Raw genomic sequence first — 12,858 nt, forward strand, 5'->3', positions numbered from 1 at the left:
CTCTCCTGAGTATCTTATGGTTCTGCCTATTCTTCTGAAGTGCCCAACTCTGAACTGAGGTATTTGGGCACTTAATTAAGATATTAAGATTTTTACTGTATTGCTTTCCTGCTGTTGTTCTGGCAGCTCATGAGCAAAACTACTACACTGCAAGAAAGCAAACTGAAAAATGGTATTTGTGGATGTTGCAAAACAATGTGCCATCAGATGGAACAAATAAACTTAGAAAAACAAATTTCACAGAAAGCTTTGCATCAGGTGAAGCTTTTTTCTCAGCAGTTCAGAAGTGGAAGTGTCAATGCTATGAGTTCCTTGTGACTGTGCTGATGGACACAGCTAACTGCTGGCCAGCAAATCTCTGTTGAATCCCATTCCCCCTCCCACTGAGAAAATTCAGGGGCAGCAGCAAAATGTACTCTGTGATCCTCGGTATTTCACCACATCTTCTCTCCCCCACAACTTACCTCTGGAAGAGCACTCTACCAGAATGAAGAACTTGGTAGAAAAGCCTGGAATAAAAACTGCTTCATGTACCTTGTTCCCCACTCAGGAATGCATAAGGTCTAACCCCAGGGCCTGGCGCAGTGCCCAGCTTCCCCTGGCAGCTCCTGGAGTCCAGGAGCTTCTGCTGAATCTGCAGCCCTCTGCAGCTTCCTGGAGAGCTGTTATTTTTCAGGAGGGAGTAAAGCAAGGAAAGGCTAAGAAGACGCTGTGTTCTGTAGGTTTTCTGAGGCCCTTGTGAATGCATAACATTTTTTCTTTCCAGTAAACACAGATTTCTTCAGTTACACACTGGTTATGAAATTAGTTTTATAGGTCATGCAGAGGTCTTGGCAGTTTGTAAAAGACATGAGAGGAGTAAGAGTGATATCACATGTTCATCTCAAATATGTGTTTCTCCCAATACTGATGATTAACTAGTGCAAGGTAAAAATATTTTAATAAGTGACTTAAAAGTTAATTAATTCATTAATTACTGAAAAGTGACTTAATTCCTCAATATTTATAAGATATACATGACTGTAAGGGGAAAAAATGTTTGCTTGAAGGTTAATGATTGTTTTATGATTTATGATAAGGCTATAAATCTCTATGCCAAGAGGAGAGAAGATCAAAAGGAATCACATCCCATTATGAATCCTAAGGCAGCCTGAAGACTTCACTTCTTATATCTTGTTTTTTAGCAAGGCAAAAATTTGAGCTTGAAATGAAAAAGATAAAACAGGCTCCAAGAATTGAAGCAGCAGCAGCTCTGGAGCTGAGTTACTATGGCAATGGCAGCGCTGCTGCACAGCTTCTTCTTACTCTTACTACTGGTACAGCAGCTTTGCAAATGTATGTGGGAAATTTCCGCCCCACACATGCCACGGGTGCCCATGGTCTCAGGAGAAGCCCATGGTCTCAGGTGCCCTGATCTCTACTGAATGGAAGAGCAAATTTGTGTGATTAAAATATGTGATTTGCAATTTTCCATGGAAACAGTCTTGGAGCAGTAGGGAAAGGTCCAGAATTCTTCCTGATCTTTTGTGGCAGGAAGGTAGGTGCCAGTGCTTAGAAGATATCTTATAAGCACAGAATATTTATTATAGGAATTTTAGGCTTTTTTTCAGCTGTAACTACCTCACATCTCTGAATTATAGATGTCTTGTCACTGCTAGGGAAGGATGGTATCATCTTTTTGGCAAAGCATAGCTTGGAGCTCTACATAAGTAATGGATCTAATTCTGATGCCAGGTTAATAAATTAGTAATTATGACTCTTTGGATATACAACAATCAGTGTGTGAGTGCTTACCAGTGTCCTCTTTCCTCTTTGAGGTCTAGATGAATGCATCGCCTTTCCTGTTACTGATGCTACGCTCTCTGCACTACACATTAAAGGCACATTTGCTCTTAATTGTTTTTGAGACAGTATTTAATATCTATGGTCTAATAGCAAACAGAAGTTCCAATGAAAAACTGGGGCCCTTCATAGGTGTCATGGGAAAATTAACTAGATCTCAGCTGAAACCAGAACAGCAGGAAGAATAAATGTAAAGGGAATCTTTGCCCAAAAATATCATTGCTGAAAGTACAAATTCTGCAAGCTCATTAGGTCCCATAAGCAGACATATATGTGGAACCTCAAGTGAGTTTCATATTGAGAATTTCATCATCCTTCTTGTGGAAAAGCAGCCCCTTTCACCCACTGTGTGCATATGCTTATAGCCCAGAATGTAGTCCTGCTAATGCTTGTTTTTTAGATAGATCCTCTCTAGAGAGCAGATTAACAAGGTTACCACATGTGCATTAATCAATAGGAGGGTCAACAACAATTACCACAATGAATGGTAAGAGAGAAAATGCTACAATTAAATATATTACAATGTATCATCTGAGAATCAAGTAAGTTTTTATATCAGAATCAAGTAAGTTTTTGTCTCTCTACATGTTCCATAAACAGGTTACTGAAAAAAAAAATAGGAAGAAATTCTTTACTTTAGGAAGAAATTCTTTACTGTGAGGGTGGTGAGACACTGGGACAGGTTGCTCAGGGAAATTGTGGATGCCCCGGCAGTGGCCGTCTTCAAAAACAGCTTGGATAAGGGCTTAAGCAACCTGGTCTAGTGGGAAGCGTCCCTGCCCATGGCCGCGGAGGATAGGACTAGATAATTTTTAGGGTCCCTCCCAAACGCTTAACTGTTTATGATTCTATGACTAAGAAGCAGAGAAGTCTGACGGTGCATTTTGCTAAGCGTGCGGCCATACATCCATCGTATCTGTGCCGGCATCATCGCCCCTCTGCCCCTGTCTCCTGTGCCCGCGTTCCTCTCGCCTTTCGCGGCCAGGGCCCGGCGAGCCCGGTGGGCAGCGGTGCCAGGGGCTGCCCCCCCAGCCCCGCACCTGCCGGCTCCCGGGGGCGGGCGCGGCGCGGGCGCTGCGGCGGCACCACGTGCCGGGGCGGGGAGCGGCGGGGCCGGGCCGGGCAACGCCACCCCCAGCGCCGCAGCGGCAGCGGCAGCGCAGCCCCGCTCAGCGCATCCCTCTCGCCCATGCCAGGTGCCTGTTCCGGGCTGCGCCGTGACTGAGGAGCGATGGGGCCTCTGCGGGAGAGCAGCAAGGTGAGGAGCCGGGCACGGACGGCGCGGCGGGGAGCGAGCAGAAGCAGGGGCAGGCAAATCGCGTCCTGCCCCCGCCCTGGGGGGGCGGAGGGGCCGGGATTTGCCTGCCCCTGCCTCGATGATGGAAGGAGGAGGGCACATCCGAGAGGTTCCTGACGAGGTGTCCCTTCCCGAGCAGGAGCAGAGGACGCAGCTGGAAAAGGAGGTGTCCCGCAGCCGCATCCCCCGCCTGGTCCTTCGGCCGCAGCAGAAGGTATCTCCCGCTTCCGAATCGCCCTTTTCGGAAGAGGAAAGCCGGGAGTTCAACCCGCCCAGTTCCTCCGCGGGCTCCGGCAGGACTATCAGCAGCAACAGCTTCTGCTCAGGTACCGCAGAGAGATCCCCCCAGCCTCGGGGTCTCTGGGGAACACGGTGTGCCCCATCCAGCCACCCCCGAGGCTTCGCTGTCATCCCCGCCGCAGCATCTGTGGTTCGGGCTCCCATCGAGCCCGCATGAGCAACCCGTTTTACCGATGAAAAAGGGCAACCATTGATTTTTCCAGGGAAATCTAGTATCTGTTCTTTTAATATGTGTCTGTAAGCGACACCAGATGTTTCCATTCCGAGTTCTGCTATCCACTGCTAAAAAAGTTGGCGGTTTTATTGCGGCAGAAGCGTTGCTTTAAAGAGAAGTATTTGCCTTAACGACTGCAGTGTGGTATTAAGGCATTTTGAAAAGCCCTAAAATCAAAAGTCGGTAAAACAGGGGAGCTGCTATCAGACTTCAATTCCTTTTGGTTTTTTGACAGTGATCTTCATGAATTGGAACAGAAAATGTAGGTGAAGTCTTCCCTGTCATATTGAAATAAGTTTTGTTTATTTCAGAATTCAGGCTTCTACTGATGAGTGTGTCTCCAGATATGAGCTGGGCATGATGGCTTCTCTACAGAGAGGGCAATGGATGCGTGCTTGATCAGAAATTATTAGTCTCCAACTGTAGACCAAAAAAATGTCATTTGCTCTTCAAAATATCACATAAGGGGCAACTCAAAACCAGATTTTTTTATGTTGAATATTTGCCCTGTGTAGAGTTTAGCACAATTTAAATGCCTCAACTGGCAGTGAAAGACTCAGATGCCTACTAGTGGTGAGTAATTTTTTAATTAATTAATACAGTGAAACTCTTCACTGTAAATGACATTAATCTACACGAATAAAAAAATTGAGGGTCACATCATGAACACCTTGGACTCTATATGCCTGTGGTAATTCAAAAGGTATTTTTGGTGTGGAGAAATTTGTTTTCAATAGTCAGTTTTTGGGAAAGCCTAACAATTTCAGTGGTGGAATTGGAAGTGCTAGGTTAGTGGCTGGACGCAATGACTAGAGATCTTTACAACCTAAATGTTTCTATGATTCTGTGATTCTCGATTTAAAAATATGAATTATAAGAAGTCTTTTTGCAATAGTTAGTATCAGAGCAACTTCTCAAGCTTTCTTTTTTTTAGTTTATAAAGTATTTTCAATTACCAGAGGTGTTCCTGGGAATAGACAGGAACGTTCTTATTTATCTTGGTCTTCACTACAATGGATTAGATTACTGTTATTACTTTTTTAACTCCTTTCATGAAAAGCAGTGTATTGAACACAGTGTACAAGTTTTCTTAGATGAGAAACACAATATCCATGTTTGAGTCTAGCTCTGCCAGATTTTGCAATTCAGGCTCAGTGGAATGATCTATTTGGTTATTGTTTAATGAACAATGCAGAGCGTTAAACAAACATCACAGGATTGGAAGAATGCTGGAGTCTTTTTCCCAGCCTTTTTAATCCCTCCACTTTACCTGCTTGAGTTTGTGTGTTCCAAAGAAATAAAATCTTTCAAAGCTTTCTAGAAAAATGTTATTTTTATGATCTCTCCCAAATGGCTGCTTTTCATCCTAAATTTTTTTGTTCTGAGTTGACAAGCCTTTCATCTTGATCACTGACATTTTTTTCATCGTTTGCATTTGTACCCTGCTCTTCAGATCTACTCCACAAGTAGCTGTCACTGTCATATACCCTTGCTGTCCCACTGCACTGTATAGGCTGTCTTGAGTCCCAGCAGCACATTTTTTTTTTTTTTATTCTGGGTGTGTCTGATCTCATGGCTTGACAGTTTTAAGGCACCTTTCACAGAGGTATTGCAGCATGCAATGCTGGTCTCTTAACTGGCATCTTAAGCACAACCACTCATCTCTTTTATTTATTTTATTAATATTTTATTATTTCGTATATGCTGCAATGATTTAGTCTGATTTGGAGTGAAATCCCCCAGGGGCAGCAGGAGGCTGCTAATTCCTGTTTCTGGGGAGGGGATGGTGAACAGATGAGTGGAGGGGCCACAGCCCTAACCTGCCTCTCCTCGTGCTTCTTAACTTAAAAGTAGCATGTGCAAAAACGGTTATTTAAAATTAGCAGGTAGTACATTTGGAAGATGAGAGCATATGGGAACACTAATGTAGCAGTATGAGAAAGCTTGTGAGCATTTGGATACATGTCTCTTTTGTAATTTCTTTTGAGCATTAAGCCCCGAAATGTTTTTGATAAGCAGAAGATAGTATGAATTGATCCTTGGAATGATTCATTTCCTCTTTACCCTTCTCTTGTCAGATTGTTCTCTACCTTTCTTCCATTATTATTGACACCAAGTAATGATGCACAGATTTCTTTTTAGCCCAATAGAAATTACTCTTTTCCCCTCATCCATTAAATATGTATTTTTTGCTTCATTCCCTAGAGCTTCTGATCTTATTCATTTTCCTTGTGTGCTTACACTGGTGTCAGTGCCTAAGTGAAGGCTTGGAGTTCCTTCATTTTAAATGAGGGTAAATCTTGTAGGTATTAATAATGTTGGTTTTGGGAACCATGGCAGTGCTGCAGGCATGGTGGTAACAGCAAAAAATATCTCTTGGCAACAGAAAAGAGACAGCTTTTGTAATGCTTGGTTTCTTTTGAAGAAGTTGTTAGTTCTGGCTGTGATTGGTTTAAATTTGCATGATCAGCTCCCTCTTTGTCTTGTTTGAGTGAATCAGAGCTTCACTTGATCATGTTGGTCAATTATTTGCAGTTGACTTTATGTCAGTTTTGCTTTCTAAGTCCATATGAACACAGTGAGAGTGTTCATCATATCTGGAATATTCCTGACAAAATTTTAATATGCTTTTATATGTGTTTTTAGTATTCTTTGTTTCTGCCAAGTGAATGTGGATGCTTTCTGGATGTTGTGTAGGCAAGCTGAGCTTTTGTGTCCGAGTTCACCATGCACAACCCTTTCTTAAAACCTTAGAGCATCTGGGGTCCTGGCTGTCATTTGATATGGGAGCACTTCTCTTCTTTGGCTTGGATGTTAGCCACAGAACTCATACAGTGTCAAAGGATGGAAGAACACTTTCCCAGCAGCTTTGTGTGGCTCACCTGCTACTGAGCATTTGCCTGTGTCAAGCATGTTTCTCTCCTGAGTTGCACTTGGCTTTCAAGTGGCTTCGTGTACTTACCTTGTCAGTTGTGCAGAGAATGTGATCCAGAGCATCTCAAACAGGCCTCCTGCTGAGGGATCCATGGAGGAGCAGCTGCTGGGCCTTTGGTCATTCCAGTTAGTGGTTGCTTTGTAAGAAATATGATACTTGGGCGGAGCACTGTCCTTGGTTTTGGAGTCCTTGGTTTGAAGTCAGCCTGTGCTAAGCTCAGTAAGTGTATTCAGCTTTTCTTTTAAAAAGGAATTTAGTCTGGGATATACTTTCTTTTTGACTTTTGGTTTTTGAATAACTCAGTTTTTAAATTTCTCTGTATAAAGATGACTTGTTACATGGTACCTTTACAACACTGCCCAAATCCTTTTTCAGCCTTTCCTAGGATGCCAACTGCCAGAATTTCATCAGGAAATGCAGTGAAGCTTTGGTAACCAAGATGTAGCTTTGCAGGGAGCTCATGTATATTCAATAATTACTTCAGCAAAAGAATTTTTGAGCCAGAGGACTTGGTTTATAGCTGTGGCAAACAGTTCCTCTTTTCTTGGGCTTACCTGTAAATCACCTTTGTAATTAGACTGAATAGTGCTACGAGCTATTGAAAACCAGCATCTCTGTACATCAGTGACTGTGACTCACTCCAACGCAGTCTTCAAAAATAGGAGTTGATGCTTTGTTCTTGCTTTTCCTTTAAAATTTCAAGATCTGGTTCAACACTTATTCAAATTCAATCCCTGTTTCATAACTTGCTCTTTTCTGGGGTTGATATTTTATTTAAATCTTGTCCTTTGCATGTGTGGCACAGTAAATGTACGCATGTACAGCGGCTGCACTGTAAGCCTGGGGTGTGGGTGCTGCAGTAGGAATCTCAATGTTGCCATTCCTTGCTCACTTGCTCCTGTGCCCTTGATCTCAGAGATTATTTGCCAGTTGGCCCAGCTATTGGTGGATGCTGGGGCTGAGTTCACAGTGTGTGTCCAAAAAAGCATTAGGCTTTAGGCAGGCTGATTAAGTCCATGTGAATGCACAACCCATTTTGCTTGCCACATTCAAGAAGAAGAGGTTGTACAACCCTTACTGAAGAAAAAAGCTGTACCTTCTTGCACTCCAGTAAATAATTTCTCTGTTAAGAGCATTGAAGCACATTGCATTGTAAAGCAGCTAGCCTCGGAAAATAAAAATAAGTATTTTTAATATACACAAAATAAGTATGTGTACTGAAATATATATTCCTGAAAAGAAATAGATACAGAAAATAAATTTTTTAGTATTTTAACAAGTCAACAGATTGAGGCAGACAGTTAGTTCAAATTACTGAAAGTAATTGCTCCTATTATTTGTTTGTATAGATGTATACAAACAAATATGTATATATGTATTTGTATATATGTTGTATATATATGTATTACTATGAAAACAGTGAGCTCTCTCATTCTTCTTGTTTCTTTTTATAAGAAAAAAAAAATTTAAATAGTTCCTTACTGGTTTATGTGTTTGATTTTTTCTCTAAGTTACTGATTCAAATAAACATGCTTAAAACTTCTTAAGTATGTGATACTGAAAGTTAGATTCTCTTTCTTGCAGTCCTTTATGCTATGCTTTCCCACAGTCATTTTGCCTTTTTTTCAGACTTTCTGGAGGACTTTTCTAGCACTTTCGTTTGCAGCACTTTGTCAGGCAGTTCAGTGATGACTGTGATATTAATTTACAAAAACATTAAAACAAAATCTGTTTTCAGAAACACACATATGGCCTTTTTTCATGAGAGTGGCACTGGTGACATGCTTCCTTTTCTCACTTCTACTTCCCTAGAGAATTTCCTGCTGGACCAGCTTACATGCAATAATTTATTATTGGTTCATATTATGAGCCACCAGTTCTGTCTCTGTGGCACAGATCTGTTCCAAACCTGGAAATAAGAACAGTGCCTAGGTACTAAAGAGCAAGTCTGCTTGTTCCCCAGTTTTTGGCCTTTCCCTGCTTCCCTTTCAACTTCAGTATTTATTACCCCTGACTAAGTAACAATCCTTTTGTTCTTTTTGCCACACAACAACATCTGGAAGCCAAAATATTTGACCTTTTGGATGTTTTTTGTCACCTTTCTATGTGTCTGTCATGTGAACTTTTAAAACCCAACCCAGAGGCTCCTGGGGTCAGTAGGACAGTTCCCGTTCTCCCTGGAACTTTGTGCGTGGTGTCCTGAGAACAGTCATCCTTTCTACTACACTTAAGCCTTTCTAGTGCCCTTTTAGTGGTAGCTTGTTGTGTACTATGGGCTGAATTCTAAACACTACCTGGTATTTTCTTCACCACAAATGCATACTCCAATACCTTTTTTTTTCCAGTGCTTTTCATGCAACTTTCTGTTAAGTTGAATATTGTCATGCACTCTGAAGAACATCACAACTTGTAGCGGGAATGAAACTTGAATCAGAAGTCTTCAATTTACTTTTTGTTAAAGGGAATCTTGATGTTTTAAGAGAAATTCAACATTACATATTTTAGCTCTACGTTTATAGGATTAGCATATATCCATGAAATTTTCAAACAGTGTTTTGAAGTGTATGTGACTAGATTCTATGGTGCTGCTCAGTGCCACTCTGGGCTTGAGGATAGTTAAAAGAGAAAAGAAAAATATGCATAAAACAACAATGGATAGAATATATGTTATTTCCTTCCATGAGAAGGTAAGCAAAGCAACCTTATGAGGTGATGTTGAAGCTGTGAGGGTCACAGTTATATGCTGCTAGCCATGGAGGCAGAGCTATATGAGACCAAACGAGTACAACATGTTGCACCATTTGAGGAATAGGTACAAAATTCTTTGTGGTCTATTGAAAATTTTTATTTCCCAAAATGGTGCATTCAAAACTGGAAAGAATATTTCTAGTTTCTTTCTTTGCTGCATAATGGAATAAACCACACAAAACCCCACAGAAACCCATCTATATATACATATATATTTCACTTAATATTAAATGCATAGTATTTCTTACACTGGATTTAGTCAATGCTTTCCCACCGGAGGTAGCAGCAATGGTTCCACTTCCAGCTGTTGTCCTCAGAAAGATTAATGAGGTCTACTAAATTGCTTAAACCCATACCAAATAGGAAAGACTCTTCTTAGTCTTTTTTTTTTTAGATTCTTTCCTGTCCTTACATTTAGTTTAAAAAATTCTATAAAATTTTCAAGTAGATTTTTCAGTCCTTTATCACTTTAAACCCCTTATCCAGATGTTTTCTGTGATGTGATAATGAAACTCAGGGAGCTGTGCCATTCCTGACCACAGCTCTCCTAGTAACAGTACTATTTTTATTGATATTTTTACTAGTAAGCCCTTATGCTTCTCTTCTGTAATACACCATTAGTAGGGCTATAAATGTAATGACAAAGCCAGTAAACCACAATTATATAGTCCTCTTTCTTTTCATATGTTTTGACAGAGCTCATGTTAGTCCTGTTCGTTAGTGAAATGTTCAAGTAGAAGGAACATTAGTAGATTTGCTGCCAAAATAAATTAAAATTAGCTACTTCAGTATGACTTAGCAATTGCAGTCAGACTTTAAGAGCAGATTGCTTTAAAGACATGTTTATGTGAAATCCTGCATTGCAAAAGATGCCCAAGCTTAGGAGCAGGTCAGTCCATTTTTTTTCACCTTCCTCTCTCCTCTTTTATACTTCCAATCTCAGCCTGTCAGCATTCCTGCCATGCTGTGACTGAGCAGAGAAGGCATCTTTCCAAATTCAGTGAGCAACTCTCATACTAAATTTTCAGTAGTTAGTGGGCAGCCTGTGGGTGTGACAGAAGCCAGCTGAAAAGGGCTGGTGAGCAACAGGTGTAAAAGTTGCTTGTACATGGTTGATCCTCAGCAACCAGTTGAAGATGTTTAGTCGTGATTTTACTGGGTTAGATTTTATGACTAGAACTTTACAGTCAAAAGTTCTCGCTTGAAAGATGGACTGTGAATAGCAGGGTGTTTTCCAGATGCGAAATATCTGACAAAAAGAAAAGCATATAGGTTGTAGGGACCTGTAGAGATCATTTCTGTAGAGATCAGCCTCTTTTTTGAAGCCAGACTCTTCCCAACACATCCCAGCAGTCATGTATTTGTCTGTCGGAGTCTGGAAACCCTTCAAGGACAGGAGTTTGCACAGCCTCTGTAGGTGACCTCAGGGAGTGGGGGAGCTGCTAGCCAGCCTTTGTTCATAAGCAAAATGGAGCATAGTTAATTCAAGTTTTGCCTGCAGAGACACCAAGATTAAATGTGGAAATTATTTGCATGGCAGGATTTTGCATAAGTAGGCCTCCTGTCTTTTCCTGACACTGCTGTAGTTGTCCTTGTGCTTCAGCTCTGCTTTACTGTGTTTGACTTTTGGTAAGAAACTTGCCTCACAAGTATGTCATATTCTGAGACATCTTCTTAAATACCAAGCCAAAGGGATCTTCAGAATAGCTAAGAAATTACTTTTAAATTGATCAGAAGGACCAAAACTAATAGGATTTTTAGGACTCTACCCTTAGTGAGGTTAATAAATATATTTTTCTAAAGTCTGTGTGATTTTGTGAGCAACAAATTGCTACTAGCAAATTATTAAACTTACAGAGTACATACAATCACATACTGGAATGGCCTCAGTAAAAATGAAAGGCTTTAGTACAATCAGGAGCTGAGGAGAATATTCCCACTTCTTACCTTAGGCTGTGCTCCCTCAGTGGTTGCCTCCAGAGGTATGAGGTGGGATTTATGCCTGCTGAGGCCCTGCTGGTGTGAATGTGAATATGCTCCTACCTCTGCCTTTCCATGTGTATTACTAATTTTATACTCTGATGTTTCGTCTGCTGCTTTTGCTGTGTTTCCCAGCTGTTCCAGAATGACACTGTGAGTCTCCCGTTAGCTGTTTTCTCTGCCTGGCACTGAGCCCTTACACTCCCTGGTTCAGCTGCCCAGGTCAGAGCAGTAACTGTGTTGGTCCTTGGAGAGAGCTGTGACCCTGCAGGCAGTGACTCAGAGTACTGGGATGACTTAGCCTGAATGGGGCTGTCCTTCTTGACTCACCCTCCAGAGGAGCCTCTTTCTCTCTGTTTAATACAGAAAGAGACTTACAGGTGGAAGGCAGGTGCTGTATTCCCTTTGGTGTCTGTCAGCAACTTCCATAATTGCATAAACACCCCTGTGCTACAAGGCTAGCCATGAAGAGAAGACCAAAACAGTTCAAAAAGTGAGGGTTAAAAAAGATAAGTCAGGCAAGCAGACTGGGAGATTACCCTGAAAAATTACCCTTTGTGGTACCCTCACTGCCAATAGCCAGCTTGCAATGCACCTTCCTGGCAGAGCTGTGGCTACCCAGATTAACAGATCCTGGGATGAATGCAAACATAACCATCAGGTAAAAGCCAGGAAATTGCTTTTGTCTTGGTACACTGAATATTCAAATTTCGTTAGAGCCACATGTTTAATTCCAGAATCCACATTTCCTAGTGGAAATTCAGACTATGTACAGCCTGAGCACTGGTCAGGGTACTCTTAGGAGGAGACAAATGTTGGACAGTGAAATAGGGATCAGGCAGGGACTGGACCATTCAGTGTCACAGGAGTGCCTAACTCGATCTGGCAGCTAGGAGTGAAAGTAAAAAGAAGTCAGTGCTTCCTCAGTGAGGGCATCATTAATTATTTACATGTGTTATATAAGGAGGTTGTATATTCAAAGCTTCCTGAAGCCTTTTGGGAAAGGCAGTATTTTTTTAAAGAAGGTTCTAAGGCATATTCTAGTGAACCTTCTAAGATATCTGTGCTGAGAAAATCATCATATCTTAACATATAGCCTAAAAGTCTACAATGAACAGTATTTTTGTCAATTGTTCAGCATATTATTATCTTTAATACTGTTGTTTATATTTTGATTTTACTGTTTAAAGGTTAGTCAGGGCATGCAAATGTCAGAGTCCTCTGAGCAACTTTCCTAATGGTTTGTTTGAGGAGACACTATCCTGTGCTTGGCTTTGAAATTTGGCAGGCATGTCTGATCTGGGAGAGGGCTTGGACATAGAATTTCAAGTGATGAAATCCAGCTGATGTTCAAAGGAAAAGTCTACTCCCAGAATGCTCCTAGGAGGCCCCTGTGGGGAAAAAAGACACTGTGAAAGAAAGCAATGGAAATCGTGTGTTATAAATTCATGTGATTTTACTTCTTGTGCAAGTAAATTCAGGCAAGATCAGAAGTACAATCTATTTACCAGCTTTCTCTTTTTTTGTCTTCGTGGTGCTGAT

At 41.3% G+C, this 12,858-nt stretch overlaps 1 protein-coding gene across 1 annotated transcript in view; it reads left to right on the forward strand.

Moving 5' to 3' along the window:
- The first annotated feature begins 2,971 nt into the window (after positions 1-2,971).
- The window catches only part of SYBU (syntabulin), a 39,904-nt gene continuing 30,017 nt past the window's right edge, over positions 2,972-12,858 (forward strand). The window contains exons 1-2 of the mRNA XM_066565899.1: positions 2,972-3,100; positions 3,279-3,465. Of these exons, the coding sequence (XP_066421996.1) occupies positions 3,074-3,100; positions 3,279-3,465 (214 nt within the window). The 5' untranslated portion in view covers positions 2,972-3,073. The remainder of the gene's footprint in view (positions 3,101-3,278; positions 3,466-12,858) is intronic.

The sequence above is a fragment of the Molothrus aeneus genome, chromosome 1 (assembly GCF_037042795.1).
Source record: "Molothrus aeneus isolate 106 chromosome 1, BPBGC_Maene_1.0, whole genome shotgun sequence".
NCBI classification, from domain to species: domain Eukaryota; kingdom Metazoa; phylum Chordata; class Aves; order Passeriformes; family Icteridae; genus Molothrus; species Molothrus aeneus.